At 44.3% G+C, this 22,988-nt stretch overlaps 1 protein-coding gene across 4 annotated transcripts in view; it reads left to right on the forward strand.

Annotated features, from left to right (window-relative positions):
• Positions 1–20,096, forward strand: part of ttc14 (tetratricopeptide repeat domain 14) — a 72,010-nt gene extending 51,914 nt beyond the window's left edge. For 2 of the 4 annotated variants that reach the window (XM_061883837.1, XM_061883838.1), the window contains 2 exons: positions 9,871–9,980; positions 12,011–20,096. In XM_061883837.1, the coding sequence (XP_061739821.1) occupies positions 9,871–9,980; positions 12,011–12,950 (1,050 nt within the window). In that variant the 3' untranslated portion in view covers positions 12,951–20,096. Of the gene's footprint in view, positions 1–9,870; positions 10,329–12,010 lie in introns of those variants that run through there. The other 2 variants (XM_061883839.1, XM_061883841.1) reach the window with 2 other exon arrangements.
• The last annotated feature ends 2,892 nt before the right edge of the window (positions 20,097–22,988 follow it).

Here is a 22,988-nt window from a genome sequence, read left to right on the forward strand (position 1 = left end):
AGTGCTGCAAGGGGTTCTGGGTATTTGTTCTGTTGTGTTACGGTGCGGATGTTCACCCGATATGTGTTTGCCATTCTTGTTTGGTGTGGGCTCACAGTGTGGCGCATAATTGTAACAGTGCTAAAGTTGTTTATACGGCCACCCTCAGTGTGACCAGTATGCCTGTTGACCAGGTATGTTTTGCATTCACTTGGGCGAGTAGCTGGGGGGTTTATATTGTAGCGTCCCAGAAGAGTTAGTGCTGCAAGCAACGTTCCCTCTAAGGCAGGGGTGTCAAACTCAAATACAGAGTGGGCCAAAATTTTAAACGGAAACAAAGCCGCGGGCCAAAGTTGAACAAATTAACCTTTTAAAAGGGACCCTAACAAGTTTTGCATCAAATATTGTACAAGCAAGGCTTAAATAACTTTAGTGACATGCAAAATCCAGTTTCAAATAATTATAATGATAATTAAAAAAAATATCAATGGCATATCAAATAAAATTTTAATAAAAATGTTGTGCCTTTTTTTTCTGTTTGCAATCTTCTGAGGTAAATATCTAATTTTTTCCACCGGCTAATAATAAATTTGAAAATAAAATAACAATAATGAATGAACCAAACATTCAAGCCTCGAAGTAGCAAGAGAAAATGCATGAATAAAACGTTAATTATTGGTCAGTTTGCTGGAAGTTTCCCGGAAGAGTTCTGGGTATTTGTTCTGTTGTGTTACGGTGCGGATGTTCACCCGATATGTGTTTGCCATTCTTGTTTGGTGTGGGCTCACAGTGTGGCGCATAATTGTAACAGTGCTAAAGTTGTTTATATGGCCACCCTCAGTGTGACCAGTATGGCTGTTGACCAGGTATGTTTTGCATTCACTTGGGCGAGTAGCTGGGGGGTTTATATTGTAGCGTCCCAGAAGAGTTAGTGCTGCAAGCAACGTTCCCTCTAAGGCAGGGGTGTCAAACTCAAATACAGAGTGGGCCAAAATTTTAAACGGAAACAAAGCCGCGGGCCAAGGTTGAACAAATTAACCTTTTAAAAGGGACCCTAACAAGTTTTGCGTTAAATATTGTACAAGCAAGGCTTATATAACTTTAGTGACATGCAAAATCCAGTTTCAAATAATTATAATAATAATAAAAAAAAATATCAATGGCATATCAAATAAAATTTGAATAAAAATGTTGTGCCTTTTTTTTCTATTTACAATCTTCTGAGGTAAATATCACATTTTTTCCATAGGCTAATACTAAATTTGAAAATAAAATAACAATAATGAATGAACCAAACATTCAAGCTTTGAAGTAGCAAGAGAAAATGCATGAATAAAACGTTAATTATTGGTCAGTTTGCTGGAAGTTTCCCGGAAGAGTTAGTGCTGCAAGGGGTTCTGGGTATTTGTTCTGTTGTGTTACGGTGCGGATGTTCACCCGAAATGTGTTTGTCATTCCTGTTTGGTGTGGGCTCACAGTGTGGCGCATAATTGTAACAGTGCTAAAGTTGTTTATACGGCCACCCTCAGTGTGACCAGTATGGCTTTTGACCAGGTATGTTTTGCATTCACGTGTGTGTGTGTGTGTGTGTGTGTGTGTGTGTGTGCGTGTGTGCGTGTGTGCGTGTGCGTGTGTGCGTGTGTGTGTGTGTGTGTGTGTGTGTGTGTGTGTGTGTGTGTGTGTGTGTAAAAGCCACAAAAGCGGACTTGACGACAGGTTGTAGAGAACGCTAAAGGCAGTGCCCTAAATGCATGCCCCCAATATAGTTGTCCAGGTGGAAATCGGTAGAAATTCGGGAGAATGGTTACCCCGGGAGATTTTCGGGAGGGGCCCTGAACTTCGGGAGTCTACCGGGAAAATTAGGAGGGTTGGCAAGTATGAGTATTAGCGGTGAATGCGGTGTTACAGCGGCACCGACGCAGTATAACACCGGCGGGCCAGCTCTAATGCTAAATTGATATTGCCTCAAGGGCCAAATTCTATGCCGCGCACAAAATCCAGTAAAAAAAAAAAAAAAAAGCAATTTTCAAAGTAACTAACTAAAAGAGGCCACAACAGAGACAACAGTTTTCGTTACCACTGTTCAATTATTGTAACGTCTGTCGAGACGCTTTAAGGAGGACAAGAATTCCGTCGATCACTTTATTTAGCAAAACTCTTTATAAACACATGACCGAAAACATCGCTAAACAATTTCTATCTAGCAAAGTTGGTCATTTTCTGCTGTACAAAGCAGACCAAAACCAAGTTTGCCATCCGTCATGTCAACAGCACTTTCTTATTTGTGCCAACACATGCACTTATGGCACTGAGCCAGTGATGCGTTTACAGCCACACAAAAAGTCGGATATTTCCAACACCGCACATTAAGTGTCATTCCAGGTCGTCACACTATGATTTACCAATTAAATGTGTGCTCATTCTATTGTCATTTATTAAGAATCTTACTTTCTAAATATCAATCGTGAAATCCTGTTATTATATAAAAAAAATACTAATAAAAATGTATATATTTTACAAACGGAAAGTTACAAGAATGTACACGTGATCCAGTGCTTACATCTCATTGTGCAGCATGTGAATGTTTTAATGGGAACCAAATGCGATATCTGAAAGGGGTACACATGATTTCCAAAGCAGGACCCCCACCTAGACGTACAATACTAGCATACAGCTCATGAAAAACAATATTTGTTGTTCTTGTCATTATAAGTGGGCCAAAACACTTATATTAGAAAATGATCACATGGAAGTGACTGCTGTCATTTGATTATAATAATAAGAAATGTAACTTGTTATTTAGTGAGGTTTAGGACAGGTGTGCTGCAGGTGTGGCCACACTGTGCACGTCTGATGTTGCTCACACTGAATGCTCAAGGAGTTTTTGCGTAGGAAGATACTTACCGTATTTTTCGGGCTATAGGTCGCAGTTTTTTTCATATACTCCGGAGCGACTTATGTGTGAAATTATTAACATTTTACTGTAAAATATCAAATATTATTTATCTCATTCGCGGAAGAGACGAAGAAAATGTCAGCAATCGTCACACACACACGTTAACCAATAAGAATTTGGCGGGGGAGGGTCATGGCAGAAGTGTATTGTGGGTAATGGGATGCTAACTGCTATATGCTACTGTCGTAGCTATTAAAGGGGAACATTATCACCAGACCTATGTAAGCGTCAATATATACCTTAATGTTGCAGAAAAAGGATCATATATTTTTTTAACCGATTTCCGAACTCTAAATGGGTGAATTTTGGCGAATTAAACGCCTCTCTGTTATTCGCTTTCGGGGCGATGACGTCACCTAGGTAGTCAATCCGCCATTTTCTCAAGCACATTACACACACTGAGTCAAATCAGCTCTGTTATTTTCCGTTTTTTTGTACCTTGGAGACATCATGCCTCGTCGGTGTGTTGTCGGAGGGTGTAACAACGCGATCAGGGACGGATTCAAGTTGATTTACGTGGAGTGTGCATCGACTAGCACGGCATGCTAATCGTTTGGTCTGCACTAGAGATGCGCGGTTTGCGGTCTCATCCGCGGAGTCCGTGGATAAACCGCGGGTCGGGCGGGTGACATGACGAAAAATTTGATTTTAATTAGATTCAGGCGGGTGGCGGTTTAATCATCCGGAAATATTTTATTTACATGGTTCTGGCATCGGTATCCTTTGCCATTCCAAGAGCCATTTAAGACCCGAGTCACAAAGCGAAGAAGACAATAGGAGACGCTAATATTCTCTAGAATGACTACCGGCAGTCACCCAGATAATAAGTATTAGGGCGTGCTATGAAGCCATTGACTTTGTCGCCCTCTACATCATGTACGATCTGCTTGTCAGTCCAGCAACATGTTGTGTGTGGCTTCCGCAGCAACACGCCCACGACTGCAAGGCATACTGGGTGACACAGAGTACAGTAATGGTTGTGATATAAACAATTTTAACACTCTTAGTAATATGCGCCACGCTATGAAGCCACACCAAACAAGATTGACAAACACATTTCGGGAGGACATCCTCCCAGTAACACAACATAAACGCAACACAACAAATACCCAGAATCCTTTGTATCCATGAGAATTCCTGACTATTTTATACACCTCGCTAGCAGCAAGGAATTTGTGTACTGCAGATTACAAGCTGGACGTAGTGAAATATGCAGCAGAAAACGACAAGAGGAAGCGGCGCATACCTTTTGGAGTTGGCAGAGTTGTTTAGAAGCGACTTAGAGGAAGAAGATTTCATGGGATTTATGGATTAGGAGTGACAGATTGTTTGGTAAAGGTATAGCATGTTCTATATGTTATAGTTATTTGAATGACTCTTACTATAATATGTTACGTTGACATACCAGGCACCTTCTCAGTTGGCTGGCTCGGGGTGGAGGACAGAGTAAAACAACTTGCACTGAGCCTAGTCTATAAAATCCGCTACACTTCCCTGATACTGAAGTACATGTAACGTAAATGACCGCCATAACCACAACACCAGGGGGAGCTCCAAAAACCACGTTAAACCCAGATTCCGATCCAACAAAGGTCTTAACTCATTCTCTTTCTATGCCACATCAATGTGGAATGCACTCCCAACAGGTGTAAATGTAAGTGCATCTCTATATTCCTTCAAAACCGCTCTATAACAACACCTCCAGGCAACTTCAACACTTTACTAATACCCTCCTCCATTCACATCCCATCTCCCCGGATTATAAACAACTCAAATGTACTTCTAATGTATATACTTGTTCTTATGCTATGTGAACTCACTATGTTCTCTGCTGGCTGTACATATCCTACTAAATAAGACCTACACTGTTTCAATGTCCACATTTTTTTGTTGATGCAATTGTTGATGACTGAAGTACTGATATCAACCAAAGCTCCTCATCCCACCCCCCGGATTGTCAATCATCATCAATCAATGTTTATTTATATAGCCCCAAATCACAAATGTCTCAAAGGACTGCACAAATCATTACGACTACAACATCCTCGGAAGAACCCACAAAAGGGCAAAGAAAACTCACACCCAGTGGGCAGGGAGAATTCACATCCAGTGGGACGCCAGTGACAATGCTGACTATGAGAAACCTTGGAGAGGACCTCAGATGTGGGCAACCCCCCCCCCTTTGGGGACCGAAAGCAATGGATGTCGAGCGGGTCTAACATGATACTGTGAAAGTTCAATCCATAGTGGCTCCAAGACAGCAGTGAGAGTCCCGTCCACAGGAAACCATCTCAAGCGGATCAGCAGCGTAGAGATGTCCCCAACCGATACAGGCGAGCGGTCCATCCTGGGTCCCGACGAGCGGTCCATCCTTTGTCTCGACTCTGGACAGCCAGTACTTCATCCGTGGTCATCGGACCGGACCCCCTCCACAAGGGAGGGGGGGACATAGGAGAAAGAAAAGAAGCGGCAGATCAACTGGTCTAAAAAGGAGGTCTATTTAAAGGCTAGAGTATACAGATGAGTTTTAAGGTGAGACTTAAATGCTTCTGATGCTTCTACTGTATTGTAAATTATGTAAATAATTTAATGTACATACTATGATGATTAACTTGTGTGATGACTGTATTATGTTGATAGTATATATTTGTACCATGAATTGATTAACGTGGACCCCGACTTAAACAAGTTGAAAAACTTATTGGGGTGTTACCATTTAGTGGTCAATTGTACGGAATATGTACTGTACTGTGCAATCTACTAATAAAAGTATCAATCAATCAATATTTATGCCTCATATAACGTACACTTATTCAGCCCGTTGTTCACTATTCTTTATTTATTTCAAATTGCCTTTCAAATGTGGGGGACAGCGTGGCGAAGTTGGGAGAGCGGCCGTGCCAGCAACCTGAGGGTTCCTGGTTCAATCCCCACCTTCTACCCAACCTCGTCACGATCTGTTGTGTCCTTGAGCAAGACACTTCACCCTTGCTCCTGATGGTTTGTGGTTAGGGCCTTGCATGACTGCTCCCGCCATCAGTGTGTGAATGTGTGTGTGAATGTGGAAATAGTGTCATGTTAGACCCGCTCGACATCCATTGCTTCCGGTCCCCTAGAGGGGGGGGTTGCCCACATCTGAGGTCCTCTCCAAGGTTTCTCATAGTCAGCATTGTCACTGGCGTCCCACTGGATGTGAATTCTCCCTGCCCACTGGGTGTGAGTTTTCCTTGCCCTTTTGTGGGTTCTTCCGAGGATGTTGTAGTCGTAATGATTTGTGCAGTCCTTTGAGACATTTGTGATTTGGGGCTATATAAATAAACATTGATTGATTGATTGAATTTTAAGATGGCCAACTCACCTGGTGGTGAGTTGGCTGCGATGGTGGGGGAGGATGCCGGACAGACCTGGGAGACCCAAACGCATTGTGAGGGTCTGCTGGGAACGTCTGGCAGAGTCTCCTGTCAGACAAAGTTTCAATTCACACCTCCGGGAGAACTTTGAACATGTCACGAGGGAGGTGCTGGACATTGAGTCCGAGTGGACCATGTTCCGCACCTTTATTGTCGAGGCGGCAGATCGGAGCTGTGGCCGCAAGGTAGTTGGTGCCTGTCGGGGCGGCAATCCTAAAACCCCCTGGTGGACACCAGCGGTGAGGGATGCCGTCAAGCTGAAGAAGGAGTCCTATCGGGTCCTTTTGACTCATAGGACTCCGGAGGCAGTGGACAGGTACCGACAGGCCAAGCGGTGTGCAGCTTCAGCGGTCGCGGAGGCAAAAACTCGGACATGGGAAGAGTTCGGGGAAGCTATGGAAAACGACTTCCGGACGGCTTCGAAGCGATTCTGGACCACCGTCCGCCGCCTCAGGAAGGGGAAGCAGTGCACTATCAACACCGTGTATGGTGCGGATGGTGTTCTGCTGACCTCGACTGCGGATGTTGTGGACAGGTGGAAGGAATACTTCGAAGACCTCCTCAATCCCACCAACACGTCTTCCTATGAGGAAGCAGTGCCTGGGGAATCTGTGGTGGACTCTCCTATTTCTGGGGCTGAGGTCGCTGAGGTAGTTAAAAAGCTCCTCGGTGGCAAGGCCCCAGGGGTGGACGAGATCCGCCCGGAGTTCCTTAAGGCTCTGGATGCTGTGGGGCTGTCTTGGTTGACAAGACTTTGCAGCATCGCGTGGACATCGGGGGCGGTACCTCTGGATTGGCAGACCGGGGTGGTGGTTCCTCCCTTCAAAAAGGGGGACCGGAGGGTGTGTTCCAACTATCGTGGGATCACACTCCTCAGCCTTCCCGGTAAGGTTTATTCAGGTGTACTGGAGAGGAGGCTACGTCGGATAGTCGAACCTCGGATTCAGGAGGAACAGTGTGGTTTTCGTCCTGGTCGTGGAACTGTGGACCAGCTCTATACTCTCGGCAGGGTCCTTGAGGGTGCATGGGAGTTTGCCCAACCAGTCTACATGTGCTTTGTGGACTTGGAGAAGGCATTCGACCGTGTCCCTCGGGAAGTCCTGTGGGGAGTGCTCAGAGAGTATGGGGTATCGGACTGTCTTATTGTGGCGGTCCGTTCCCTGTACGATCAGTGCCAGAGCTTGGTCCGCATTGCCGGCAGTAAGTCGAACACATTTCCAGTGAGGGTTGGACTCCGCCAAGGCTGTCCTTTGTCACCGATTCTGTTCATAACTTTTATGGACAGAATTTCTAGGCGCAGTCAAGGCGTTGAGGGGTTCCGGTTTGGTAACTGCAGGATTAGGTCTCTGCTTTTTGCAGATGATGTGGTCCTGATGGCTTCATCTGACCGGGGTCTTCAGCTCTCGCTGGATCGGTTCGCAGCCGAGTGTGAAGCGACCGGAATGAGAATCAGCACCTCCAAGTCCGAGTCCATGGTTCTCGCCCGGAAAAGGGTGGAGTGCCATCTCCGGGTTGGGGAGGAGACCCTGCCCCAAGTGGAGGAGTTCAAGTACCTAGGAGTCTTGTTCACGAGTGAGGGAAGAGTGGATCGTGAGATCAACAGGCGGATCGGTGCGGCGTCTTCAGTAATGCGGACGTTGTACCGGTCCGTTGTGGTGAAGAAGGAGCTGAGCCGGAAGGCAAAGCTCTCAATTTACCGGTCGATCTACGTTCCCATCCTCACCTATGGTCATGAGCTTTGGGTCATGACCGAAAGGATAAGATCACGGGTACAAGCGGCCGAAATGAGTTTCCTCCGCCGTGTGGCGGGGCTCTCCCTTAGAGATAGGGTGAGAAGCTCTGCCATCCGGGAGGAACTCAAAGTAAAGCCGCTGCTCCTTCACATCGAGAGGAGCCAGATGAGGTGGTTCGGGCATCTGGTCAGGATGCCACCCGAACGCCTCCCTAGGGAGGTGTTTAGGGCACGTCCAACCGGTAGGAGGCCACGGGGAAGACCCAGGACACGTTGGGAAGACTATGTCTCCCGGCTGGCCTGGGAACGCCTCGGGATCCCCCGGGAAGAGCTAGACGAAGTGGCTGGGGAGAGGGAAGTCTGGGTTTCCCTGCTTAGGCTGTTGCCCCCGCGACCCGACCTCGGATAAGCGGAAGATGATGGATGATGGATGGATGGAAGTGGTTTGCAAAAGAACTTATTCTTGCACAATGCGCATAACAACACTTTCTGGTAATCAACTGTTCCATCATGGTTTTTAGTATTCCCGTTTCCTATCAAAAGGTTCATTGTGCTGTCTTCCATCTTGCTAGTTAGCTTTTGAAGATTCTCACTGCATATTTAACACACTCAGGGCCTGATCCACTAAGAAAGATCAAAATAATACATTCTACAAAACCAGTGAAGTTGGCACGTAAAAAAACAAAAAACTGAATACAATGATTTGCAAATCCTTTTTTAACCTATGTTCAATTGAATGGACTGCAAAGACATCTGAGGTCCTCTCCAAGGTTTCTCATAGTCAGCATTGTCACTGGCGTCCCACTGGATGTGAATTCTCCCTGCCCACTGGGTGTGAGTTTTCCTTGCCCTTTTGTGGGTTCTTCCGAGGATGTTGTAGTCGTAATGATTTGTGCAGTCCTTTGAGACATTTGTGATTTGGGGCTATATAAATAAACATTGATTGATTGATTGATTGATTGATTGATCAAAGCGCTTTGAGTACCTTGAAGGTAGAAAAGCGCTATACAAGCATAACCCATTTACCATTTAAATGTCTATTCTTGGTGTTGGATTTTATCAAATAAATTTCCCCCCAAAAGTACGACTTATATGTTTTTTTTCCTCCTTTTATTATGCGTTTTCGGCCGGTGCGACTTATAATCCGAAAAATACAGTATTTGTACGTGGAGGTGCCGCTGTGTCCGAGTAATTACGCCTTGGGGAATAGTGATATGAGTGAATATATGTCACTTCTACAATATAACTGTTCATCTATATGTGCTCAAGTGGTTTGTACAGTAATACTGATGAGTGTTTTTATTTTTTTTTATATTTTTCATGGTGTGTGCACATGGGACTTGACCTTCTGACTGACACGGCCTTTTGTCACCTGCCTCGCGGTGGGATAATAACGCTGGAAATTGACGACTCCTTCCCCTGCACACTCTTGCATCCCCTCGTCCACGACCGGCATACGGTAACCCGTCTGTTTTCACCTCGGAACACGGTTTTTCTCTGCTCATGTTTAACACTCTGCATCTGCCAACTTTTTGGTACGCTCCCACTTTTCCTTTGGCGAACACATAATTGCAACTAACATCGTCATAATCGTGTTTGATTTTGCGATCACTTCTTTTCAAACCCTCTGCTTTACAATTCCATCCCCTCTGCATAACAACTGAATGATCATTTGACTGAATGCCATTTCTGCGGTCATTGTTGCATGGGATGGGTCATGGGGAATTTTGCATACTTCTGGACTCTGGCTCGCCCTTGGTGTGATGAAATTATTTCGCCTCGTGGCTGTAAAGAATTCGATTCGCCTTCGGGAAGAGGCGCTCACTAAAGAAGCGGCAGACAAAGCTAAGAGCGGTCAAAGCAGTGCTGAGAAATTGCGTAAGATCTTAAAAGAGGAGAAGAGGTGAGTAGTTCCTGTCAATCTTAAAAAAAAAAAAAAAAATATTTGCATGATTCAGTGAAAAGTACAAACACGTTTCCATATGAGTTGGGAAATTGTGTTCGATGTAAATATAAACGGAATACAATGATTTGCAAATCCTTTTCAACCCATATTCAGTTGAATGCACTATAAGGACAAGATATTTGATGTTCAAACTCATAAACTTTATTTTTTTTGCAAATAATTAACTTAGAATTTCATGGCTGCAACACGTGCCAAAGTAGTTGGGAAAGGGCATGTTCACCACTGTGTTACATCACCTTTTCTTTTAACAACACTCAATAAACGTTTGGGAACTGAGGAAACTAATTGTTGAAGCTTTGAAAGTGGAATTCTTTCCCATTCTTGTTTTATGTAGAGCTTCAGTCGTTCAACAGTCCGGGGTCTCCGCTGTCGTATTTTACGCTTCATAATGCGCCACACATTGGTCCTGCAGTCCTGGGTTCAAATCCAGGCTCGGGATCTTTCTGTGTGGAGTTTGCATGTTCTCCCCGTGAATGCGTGGGTTCCCTCCGGGTACTCCGGCTTCCTCCCACTTCCAAAGACATGCACCTGGGGATAGGTTGATTGGCAACACTAAATTGGCCCTAGTGTGTGAATGTGAGTGTGAATGTTGTCTGTCTATCTGTGTTGGCCCTGCGATGAGGTGGCGACTTGTCCAGGGTGTACCCTGCCTTCCGCCCGATTGTAGCTGAGATAGGCGCCAGCGCCCCCCGCGACCCCGAAAGGGAATAAGCGGTAGAAAATGGATGGATGGATGGATAATGCGCCACACATTTTCAATGGGAGACAGGTCTGGACTGCAGGCGGGCCAGGAAAGTACCCGCACTCTTTTTTTTTTTTACGAAGCCACGCTGTTGTAACACGTGCTGAATGTGGCTTGGCATTGTCTTGCTGAAATAAGCAGGGGCGTCCATGAAAAAGACGGCGCTTAGATGGCAGCATATGTTGTTCCAAAACCTGTATGTGCCTTTCAGCATTAATGGTGCCTTCACAGATGCGTAAGTTACCCATGCCTTGGCCACTAATGCACCCCCATACCATCACAGATGCTGGCTTTTCAACTTTGCGTTGATAACAGTCTGGATGGTTCGCTTCCCCTTTGGTCCAGATGACACGATGTCGAATATTATCCAATAACTATTTGAAATGTGGACTCGTCAGACCACAGAACACTTTTCCACTTTGCATCAGTCCATCTTAGATCATCTTGGGCCCAGAGAAGCCGGCGTTTCTGGATGTTGTTGATAAATGGCTTTTGCTTTGCATAATAGAGCTTTAACCTGCACTTACAGATGTAGCGACTAACTGTATTTAGTGACAGTGATTTGCTGAATTGTTCCTGAGCCCATGTGGTGATATCCTTTAGAGATTGATGTCAGTTTTTGATACAGGGAGGGATCGAAGGTCACGGTCATTCAATGTTGGTTTCCGGCCATGCAGCTTATGTGGAGTCAATTCTCCAGATTCTCTGAATCTTTTGATGATATTAGATGATTAAATCCCTAAATTTCTTGCAACTGCACTTTGAGAAATGTTGTTTTTAAACTTTTTGACTATTTGCTCACACAGTTGTGGACAAAGGGGTGTACCTCGCCCCATCCTTTCTTGTGAAAGACTGAGCATTTTACGGGAAGCTTTTTTCATACCCAATCATGGCACCCACCTGTTCCCAATTAGCCTGCACACCTGTGGGATGTTCCCAATAAGTGTTTGATGAGCATTCCTCAACTTTATCAGTATTTATTGCCACCTTTCCCAACTCCTTTTTCACGTGTTGCTGGCATCAAATTCTAAAGTTAATGATTATTTGCACATTTTTTTTTATCAGTTTGATCATCTCTTTGTAGCATATTCAACTGAATATGGGTTGAAAAGGATTTGCAAATCATTGTATTCTGTTTATATTTACATCAAATTCCCCAACTCATATGGAAACGGGGTTTGTAGTTTTGAACAGACACAATTCTCAGCATGTTTGTTTCTGCTAGGATGAAACGAAAACGGAAGAGATCCTCCCCTTCCCCGTCAACATCCCCTTCCTCTAGGAACTCCTCCACTTCATCGTCCTCGTCCGATCACAGGAGGTCCAAAAAGAAGAAAAAGAAGAAAAGGCGGTCGCAGCGGGAAAGCAAGCGCCATCGCAGGCTCTCTTCAAGAGAGAGCAGCAGGAGGAGTGAAGATGGTAAATGTGGGAAAAGGAGGAAGGAGAAAGAGGAGGATGAGGAGCTGGAGTGGTACCCGGAACCTCCTAACACCTCTGCCACCTTTCTCAACCAGAAGGGAGGCCGAGGTTTTGGAGTAATGGACGAAGAGGAGGAGGGGGAGGCAAGTAGGAAGGGTAAAGCTGGCAATGGCGCAAGGATCTGTTTGTACTCTTTGTCAGGAACCTCAGAAGATGAAGGGTCCGAGTGTCCATCTCATTCAGGAAGTAACTATAAGGTTAAAGTAGAAAGCAGCTCCAGGACGATGAAGAGTAGCAGTGGAAGTCCAGAAAGAACTATGCGTAGAAATAGTAGTCACAGGAGCGTCGAGCGAGGAAATGAGGACAAAAGGAGGAGAAGCTTAGATGAGAGGAAGCGCAAAATATCTTGCTCGTCTTCCGAGTCCTTGTACTCGAGGAAACCTGCGGATGCCGAACATTCAGGACACTGCGGTCAAAGCAAAGGTTTCCCTCGGAGGAGCTCCTTGGGAAGCGAAATGTCTGAAAGCCGAGGCTGGGAAAAAGAGGAGGCTTGGGAAGAGACGTGTCGGGGTAAGGACAGAGCCGAGGAGGAAAAGGTAGATAGAGGCAGGTCTGAGTCTGAGCAGGGTGGAGAGATCTTGGTCCCGGGGGGAAAGGCCAAAAAGGACCTTCCTGCAAATTTGTTGGACATCTTCAACCAAATTGCCAAGTTTGAGAAGGATAAAGGCGTTAGACCCAAAAAGTAAACAACAGATTTGGAAAGTTTAAATATCGTCTACCGCATTTTTCAGGGTATAAGTCGCACCTGCCAAAAATGCATAATAAAGAAGGAAAAAAACACAAGTCGCATTTTCGGGGGGAAATTTATTTGATAAAACCCAACAATAGACATTTGAAAGTCAATTTCAAATAAATAAAGAATAGTGAACAACAGGCTGAATAAGTGTACGTTATATGAGGCTTAAATAACAACTGAGAAGGTGTCTGATATGTTAACCTAACATATTATGGGAAGAGTCATTCAAATAACTACAACATATAAAACATGCTATGTGTTTAGTAGGGGTGTAACGGTACACAAAAATTTCGGTCCGGTACTGTCGTGGAATTTTTTTAAAGACGATACTTTAGTGACAAAAATGATTTATTAAAGTAACAAACAAATAATAACAAGCTTCGCAAAGCGAGACCAAATCAAAACGACACAACCGTTCGTTCCAGCTTGTTCTAACCCTTTTGGAATATGTCATGAAGTCCTACCCTCCATGCTCATTTACATTACAGTACACCAAGTGGAATGAATACCCAAGTCCTGTGAAGAAGGAGAGGCCAAAAAGGACCTTCCTGCAAATTTGTTGGACATCTTCAACCAAATTGCCAAGTTTGAGAAGGATAAAGGCGTTAGACCCAAAAAGTAAACAACAGATTTGGAAAGTTTCAATATCCTGTACCGCATTTTTCAGGGTATAAGTCGCTCCGGAGTATAAGTCGCACCTGCCGAAAATGCATAATAAAGAAGGAAAAAAACACAAGTCGCATTTTCGGGGGGAAATTTATTTGATAAAACCCAACAATAGACATTTGAAAGTCAATTTCAAATAAATAAAGAATAGTGAACAACAGGCTGAATAAGTGTACGTTATATGAGGCTTAAATAACAACTGAGAAGGTGTCTGATATGTTAACCTAACATATTATGGGAAGAGTCATTCAAATAACTACAACATATAAAACATGCTATGCGTTTAGTAGGGGTGTAACGGTACACAAAAATTTCGGTCCGGTACTGTCGTGGAAATTTTTTAAAGACGATACTTTAGTGACAAAAATGATTTATTAAAGTAACAAACAAATAATAACAAGCTTTGCAAAGCGAGACCAAACCAGAACGACACTTCCGTTCGTTCCAGCTTGTTCTAACCCTTTTAGAATATGTCATGAAGTCCCACCCTCCATGCTCATTTACATTACAGTACACCAAGTGGAATGAATACCCAAGTCCTGTGAAGAAGGAGAGGGTGTCGTTTGTCCATAAAGGTTAGGGGGGGGAGGGGGGGACTCAGGAAAGGGCAACAGTTTAGCACGGGGGGGGGTGCCAGGGAGAGAAAACACACATGCCCAGGTCAACTAAAGTCCACATGTCACATCAAAGACACATTAGACAGAGCTTGATCAGATAAGAGATCTCTTGCTAAGTGTCACATTCCTGAGCCCAATAAAGAACTTTTGGTACCCAGTTCAAAGAACATCATCTATTTAAACGAGTATAAGTAAATTTGCTTTCACAATACCTACCTCGGTTCGGTTCATTTTCGGTACAGTAAGAAAACAACAAAATATAAATTTTTTGGTTATTTATTTATTAAATTTGCGAAATCTTCCACCAAAAATATTTTTCTTCATGGAATATTTTATGCGAAGTAATCAAAACCTTGGATAGGTCAATAATTCATAATATTGATTTTGATTCAATATTTTGTTTAGCCTTTAAGCTTTTTTATTTCACGTTTGTTTATGTTAATAGTATTTTTAGAATGTGCTGTGGGCCTTTAAAACAAATGGCTTCCGGGGCACACTTTTTGACACCCCTGCTATAGATAATAAAAAATAAAATCTGATAAATCTATAATAAAAAAGCAGAGCCTGGCGACGCATGCGCGTTTATCTTAACTCTCTCGCTCTCTCTGTCTCTGCTCCTCTCTCACGATTGTTGCTGCGTGCACAATTTTTGTTTTTAGCCCCTTCTTAACGCTGAACGTACATTGAAAATACACTAACTTAAAGGCCTACTGAAAGCCACTACTACCGACCACGCAGTCTGATAGTTTATATATCAATGATGAAATATTAACATTGCAACACATGCCAATTAATAATGGAGACGTCAAAGAAGAAAGCTGTAGGTGGGAAGCGGTGTATTGCGGCCGCCTTTAGCAACACAAACACAGCCGGTGTTTCCTTGTTTACATTCCCGAAAGATGACGGTGAAGCTTTACTATGGAACATAGCGGTCAAAGGAACATGGTTCCCTACCACATGTCAACCGGCATGTTTCGGTGAGAAAATGGTGGTAATAAGTCGGCTCTTACCATAGACATGAGCGGAGAGCTTGCGTCGTACTTCCTGCACCTGTCAAAGAGGCAGCTGCGACTCTCTTGCCTCCTCGCACCGGCCGCCCCCGACTGTCAAATGCTTCCACCGTGGAGGAGGGAAAACAAAAAAAAATCTCAGGCCGGCCCGACCGGCTGCTTTCGCCTCGTTGAGAAACGTGGCTTCCCTCGCAGACACTGGCGGTCACCACACCCCTCCGACTTTCAGGTTGTACAGGTACGACCATATAATCTCACTAAAACACTAGTAACACAATAAATAGATAAGGGATTTTCCAGAATTATCCTAGTAAATTTGTTTAATAACATCTGAATCGTTCTGCCGTGTAGTTTCTTTTTTTTTTCTCTTGTCCTTCACTCTCACTTTCCTCATCCACAAATCTTTCATCCTCGCTCAAATTAATGGGGAAATTGTCGCTTTCTCGGTGCGAATCGCTCTCGCTGTTGGTGGCCATGATTGTAAACAATGTGCGGATGTGAGGAGCTCCACAACCCGTGACGTCACGCGCACATCGTCTGCTACTTCCAGTAAAGGGAAGGATTTTTTACTAGCGAGCAAAAGTTGCGATCTTTATCGTGGATGTTCTCTACTAAATCTTTTCAGCAAAAATATGGCAATTTCGTGAAATGATCAAGTATGACAAATAAAATGGACCTGCTATCCCCGTTTGAACAAGAAAATCTCATTTCAGTGGGCCTTTTAAAAGGCCGGACATTTGAGGCATTTAAGGAACTCCACCCGGACGGCCCCACAAAAGAGGACATATCCGGTGAAAAGAGGAGGTTTGGTCACTCTATCGTTGCCCGGTCGCTGCTAGCATGCCGTGTGTTGTCTACACAACGTGCGGTACGCTACTTAATATGTCCGTGTGGAAACTCGTTCGGTACACCTCCGAACCGAAACCCCCGTACCGAAACGGTTCAATACAAATACACGTACCGTTACACCCCTAACGTTTACCAAACAGTCCGTCACTCCTAATCGCTAAATCCCATCAAATCTTATACGTCTACATAATACTATTTGATATTTTACCGTAATGTGTTAATAATTTCACACATAAGTCGCTCCTGAGTATAAGTCGCAAACTGTGGGAAAAAAACTGCGACTTATAGTCCGAAAAATACGGTACGTTAGAAGTGGAAATAGGTCTTTTTTTTTTTTCTTCTTCTTTTAAATCCGCATTTGTTAATGTGTTGCTTACACCCTGGAAGAGAGGGCTGTAATTGTGGGAACGGTGAATAAACATTTAGAAAGCAGGGATGTGCCTGAAAAGAAATATGCTGAATGCCACACAAACTGACATTTTGACTTATAAAAGAAATGATTGGATGTGCTTCGGTGTTAAACATATTTAGGACATTTTTGGAAAGGGACATCAGACTCACCATTGTGCATCGATTTAATACAACTCAACTGGTAATGTTTTTTTAAACATTTTTTTGTCTTTTTTTTTTTTTTTAGCGCGACTGTACTAAAAAAAATGAATGTAAAAGTCTGATCATCACACTTTCTTTCGGGCACTTACTTGGCCCGTGCTACAGTAAAAACAGATTAACAAACAATACACAAACCAAAAAAACGAGACAATAAAAATGATGTTTTTACATACTTCATCCTCATTTTTGAAGTTTATGCATCTGTTTTTTTGTAGCGCTGCCATAACCCCGAATGGAACTTACCTATCTTTAATGAAATAAAATAAAAGCGGGCCCTTGGTTATATTAACTTTTATCCTTGAGATAGGCATTTTTCACAGCTCTAAAGAAGGTAACAAATACAAATGTGTGAACATCAAGGTGTGCCTGTATGATTTGTCAGTGTAAAAAACAACTATTTCCTCGATTGGCTGACTTTTTACATGTGACTTTTTGCTCGTTTCTGCCGTTAGTTGTCTGCTTTTTTTGGGGTGTGCATGTGAAGCAATTTGTGCTTAGAGTTGAATGAGTACCGTATTTCCTTGAATTGCCGCCGGGGCGCTAATTAATTTAAAACTTCTTCTCACTCTGGTGCTCACCAATGGCATGTGGTAAATTTAGGCCTGCGCTTAAAAAATTGAGTGTGATATAAGGATACCATCATAAAAAGCACATTTAATAAAAAAAAACATTATTTTGGTCTTACCTTTACTTATAAATAATCAATCAATCAATCAATGTTTATTTATATAGCCCCAAATCACAAATGTCTCAAAGGACTGCACAAATCATTACGACTACAACATCCTCGGAAGAACCCACAAAATGGCAAGGAAAACTCACACCCAGTGGGCAGGGAGAATTCACATCCAGTGGGACGCCAGTGACAATGCTGACTATGAGAAACCTTGGAGAGGACCTCAGATGTGGGCAACCCCCCCCCCCCCTCTAGGGGACCGAAAGCAATGGATGACGAGCGGGTCTAACATGATACTGTGAAAGTTCAATCCATAGTGGCTCCAAGACAGCAGTGAGAGTCCCGTCCACAGGAAACCATCTCAAGCGGATCAGCAGCGTAGAGATGTCCCCAACCGATACAGGCGAGCGGTCCATCCTGGGTCCCGACGAGCGGTCCATCCTGGGTCTCGACTCTGGACAGTCAGTACTTCATCCATGGTCATCGGACCGGACCCCCTCCACAAGGGAGGGGGGGACAAAGTCCATGCGCAGCTTATTCTGATCAAAAGCATCGATAACTTGTTTATAGAAGTCTTCCTTATCTTTCTTCAGTTTTAAAAGTCTCTCTGTCTCGATGGAGATCTTCCTTTATTACCTCCTGCTTCGATTGAAAGTCCAGTTTAGAAAACGGTTTTAGTTTAGATATGTAATCCTCCATGTTAAAAGTGCAAGCGAGAGGAACAAATAAACGATCGCTGCTCACTCTTGCTGCTTCTTCTGCCGCCGAGTAGTCGCAAGAAGGATCACTAGCGCCCTCTACCAACAGGAAGCGGGAGTCATTTAATGACTCATATTTGACACACGCAGCTACGGTATATTAATAAAACATAGCGGCTTACTGTTCTTTTTAGCATACCCAATAGCTTGGACCTTAAATCCTACTGAATAGCTCTTAATCTTCTTCCCTTTATGCGATTTGAAATGATTGAAATCAGCCTCCTCCATTTTGAAAATGATGACAGGTGAAGTGTCACTCGTGACGTGACGAGTTTGACCCTGCGGAAAATCCAGACCTGCGCTAATAGAAATAATATTTTGCGAAACGAGTTTGACCTGGCGTTAATTCTGAGCCGGCGGTAATGCTAAGCATGCGCTAATTATTTTTCGAAACGAGTTTGTAATAATTCTAGGCAGGCGCATACTATCTACCCGGCGGCAATTCAAGGAAACGCGGTATGTGCATAAAAAAATGTCTTGTTCTGTAGTCAGATTTGTGTGATTGCCCGATTTTTACACGTGACTTTTGCGACGCTCCTGGCCTGTCAGAGTCGAACGTCCGTGCAGAGATTCGAAGTTGTGGAAAAAGTTGCCCGTCTGTAACTTCACCTTGCCTTTCCCCATACTCGCCACTTGCATCCACTCTCACTCGTGCTGGTGCCAAAGCCAAAAACAAATACAATTGACTTTCTCTTACTTTGTATAAATAAAAGTTTAGGTTTTAGTGGTAGTTATCAGTTAGGTTATCCGGCCAAAATGGTCACCTTTCTTCCGTCAGGGGCCAGGGGTTCTTGCGATAGGGTAATTGTGGCAGATTGCTGTACAGTTTACACATACACACCTCTGAATACTGACACACAATTCTTATAACGTCGGAAGCTTTCGGCCGACCCCGCAGTTCTGTCTGGGAGAGCAGAGGGCTCAGCCTACGTACCAAACTTAAGGTCTACCGTGCTGTTGTCCTACCCGCCCCAACTCTATGCCTGTGAGACCTGGACTGCATACAGCCGGCATGCTAAACAACTTAACGCCTTCCACCTGAGATCCCTCAGGAGGCTGCTCAACATCAGGTGGAAGGACAAGATCCCAGACACTGAAGTCCTCCACAGGGCTGAGATGGAGCACATCTATGCTATCCTCAAGCGTTCCCAGCTTGCCGCATGTCAAACGAACACCTACCAAAAAGGGTCCTGTACGGTGAACTGCACCATGCAAAGCGCTCACGCGGCGGACAGCGGAAACGCTTTAAGGACACACTAAAGACCAGTCTCAAGGGCTGTGGTCTGGACCCAGAGACCTGGGCAGCCGATGCCCAACACCGTTCAAACTGGCGCTCTGCAGTCTGGCATGGTGTAACAGACTTTGAGGAAAAACGCATCCATGAAGCCGAACAGAAGCGACAGCTCGGCAAGACCAGGGACTGTTCCTCCCTCTCAGCCAGCCATAACCCGCCCTCACTGCAGCCGGTCATTCCGTTCTAGGATTGGCCTCATCAGCCATCTTTGCACACACACATCAACGTGAAGTCACCTGGTCATCTTCGAAAACGAAGGACGAACATGATAACGTCAGAAACGTAACAAAAAGGCAAGAGTCAAAAGACAGCTAATTGAGGAAATACGGACAGACCGATTTAGTTTTACCCACAGACAAATCATCCGGACCAACAACTGAAAACACTAACGCTAATTACACACACATTGAGAAACCGACACACAGATGAGATCACAGACACATTTTAAGATAAACATTTGCAAATAATTTTGCCGCAGTAGTTAGAATATGGAATGAAATGTAGTACACAGCTTTTATTTGATGGGTCACTCATTGTGTGGTGTTCGGGTCTGTGGAACCCGTTTAAATTTTTTATTAAAAGAAAAATGACACAGTTAAGTTTTCAAACTGAGACTCACTGACTTTGGCTCATTTTCTGTGAGGAACATATATCAGAAAACATATTTAATGACCACACACCATACACCCGCCCTACACATTTTTATTACCTACAAGATGTGCGGGGCTTATAGAAGTGTGGAAATGGATGTTTTGTGTACCACACACATACACACCTGCAGCAGGCCTAGACAGGAGGAGGACAGGAGTGTAGGTACACAGAACATCAAAGGGTCAAATGTGCGAGAAAATGAGAGCAGACAGTATTGACAAACAATGTTCCAACCTTGTGTGGGAACCACAGGTGCGGAAACACAAAAGAAGAATCCCTGTGGGATGCAGAAACCGGCAGAGAACTTTTCCGTGCAACGTTCATATTGTTGTTACTCAGCCAGCCTTTGTGGGTCTGATGGACCCGGTGCATTTCGTTGCACTTTTATGTTAAAATACTGAACAGATGTTTATTGGGATAAGGTAAACATCCATTCAGTATTTTAACATAAAATAGTTTGATTGTGAGGCATTAAAAGCCACAAAATGCAACGGGTCCATCAGACCCACAAACGCTGGCTGAGTAACAATCTGACATTACACAAGGGTTAAATGGCTTTATTTAATCAGTTAATTATTTAAATGTTTTAATGGCTCCACCAATTTTTTTCTCAACTTGTTTCTTGATTTAATTATTTCATGAACATGTGCTTCATGACTTTTATCTGTCAGGCTCAGCTTCTAAAACCAGTGGGCGGATTCTAACACCCAATGAGTTACTTCCACTGGTACTGGTCAATATCTTGGTCTTATGGTGCGGGGATAACTCCGACAACTTCAACCAATTCCTCGACTTGCTACGTTCTCTGCGTCAGTATGTCTTGTTTCCAACTACTTAGCAAGATTTAAAATATCCAACACCAACTCCCGAAAACTCCCTGTATGATCAGTGCTAGATCTTGGTCCGCATTGCCGGCAGTAAGTCGAACACATTTCCAGTGAGGGTTGGACTCCGCCAAGGCTGTCCTTTGTCACCGATTCTGTTCATAACTTTTATGGACAGAATTTCTAGGCGCAGTCAAGCCGTTGAGGGGTTCCGGTTTGGTGGCTGCAGGATTAGGTCTCTGCTTTTTGCGGATTATGTGGTCCTGATGGCTTCTTCTGGCCAGGATCTTCAGATCTCACTGGATCGGTTCGCAGCCGAGTGTGAAGCGACTGGGATGAGAATCAGCATCTCCAAGCCGAGTCCACGGTTCTTGCCCAGGAATGGGTGGAGTGCCATCTTCGGGTTGGGGAGGAGACCCTGCCCCAAGTGGAGGAGTTCAAGTACCTCAGAGTCTTGTTCACGAGTGAGGGAAGAGTGGATCGTGAGATCGACAGGCGGATGGATGCGGCATCTTCAGTTCTGCGGATGCTGTATCGATCCGTTGTGGTGAAGAAACAGCTGAGCCGGAAGGCAAAGCTCTCAATTTACCAGTCGATCTACGTTCCCATCCTCACCTATGGTCATGAGCTTTGGGTTATGACCGAAAGGATAAGATCACGGGTACAAGCGGCCGAAATTAGTTTCCTCCGCCGGGTGGAGGGTCTTTCCCTTAGAGATAGGGTGAGAAGCTCTGCCATCCGGTAGGAGCTCAAAGTAAAGCCGCTGCTCCTCCACATGGAGAGGAGCCAGATGAGTTGGTTCGGGCATCTGGTCAGGATGCCACCCGAACGCCTCCCCAGGGAGGTGTTTGGGGCACGTCTGACTGGTATGAGACCAAGGGGAAGACCCAGGACACGTTGGGAAGACTATGTCTCCTGGCTGGCCTGGGAACGCCCCGGGAAGAGCTGGACGAAGTGGTTGGGGAGAGGAAAGTCTGGGCTTCCCTGCTTAGGCTGCTGCCCCCGCGACCCGACCTCGGATAAGCCGAAGAAGATGGATGGATGGATGGATGGATGGACTCCGGAAAAAGTAGGAGTATGTCTACCTTAACCGCCATGAAGCGCTGGTACGCAGGGTCATTAAATTAGTAAATCAGAAAATCAATATTTAATCAAATAATTAGACATTAGACAAATCAATGAGGGATTTCTAAATCAGTCTACACAAATGTAGCTTACCACCACTATTGTGAATGAATGATGGGTTCCAACTTCTCTGTGAGCGCTTTGAGTATCTAATAATAGAAAAGCGCGATATAAAATCTAATACATTATTTCTAATCACTGTTATGTTGGAATTCTTATTATTATATGGATACTGTTGATATAATTCATTTTTGTTTGACTACTTTTGGATTGTTTTGTGTCATGTTTGTGTGTCCTCAATTGCTCTGTTGGTTGCTACTCTGAATGTTGCTAGAACAGGTTTGGTTTTGGAAATGGAATTGTATTATTATATTGTATGTCATAATATTACAACTCCCTCCAAGGTGCAAGTTTCTGAAACCTTAAGTCAAAGGTGATGATGGTATTTCTTCTTCACCTGGAAGAGTTTCAACATTTCTCTTGAATTTAGAAGACGTGTTCTCCCTTCCGGCCCGGCATGTGTGGAAGATTGCCTTTTTTTAAGCAGCTTCTAGGTCCTAAAAAAGCACGGAAGCCACTGTGAGTCAGACTGTTTGAAGTCCACTCTGCAAGCGTGCCCTCCCTCTCAATGCCATCAGACCCAAACATCAAGTAACGGTTCGGTTTTTGGAGGCGAGAAAAGCCAGGAAAATGTCTCTCTCTTGATTGGTGTGATGCAGAGACTTCTTTAGGCCCCTTCTACTAAGGTTATCCAGGGTAAATCCCACCTAACCTTATCCTTGTCCACACACACACAATGGTCGTTTAGGACCCCCTCCCCCACTCCGTCCGCCGACGCAACGTGACCTAGTACGCATCCACAGAAAATGCGCATGTGATCGTCACCTCCGGTGTTGCTTTGTGTGC

The sequence above is a fragment of the Nerophis ophidion genome, linkage group LG22 (genome assembly GCF_033978795.1).
Source record: "Nerophis ophidion isolate RoL-2023_Sa linkage group LG22, RoL_Noph_v1.0, whole genome shotgun sequence".
NCBI lineage: Eukaryota > Metazoa > Chordata > Actinopteri > Syngnathiformes > Syngnathidae > Nerophis > Nerophis ophidion.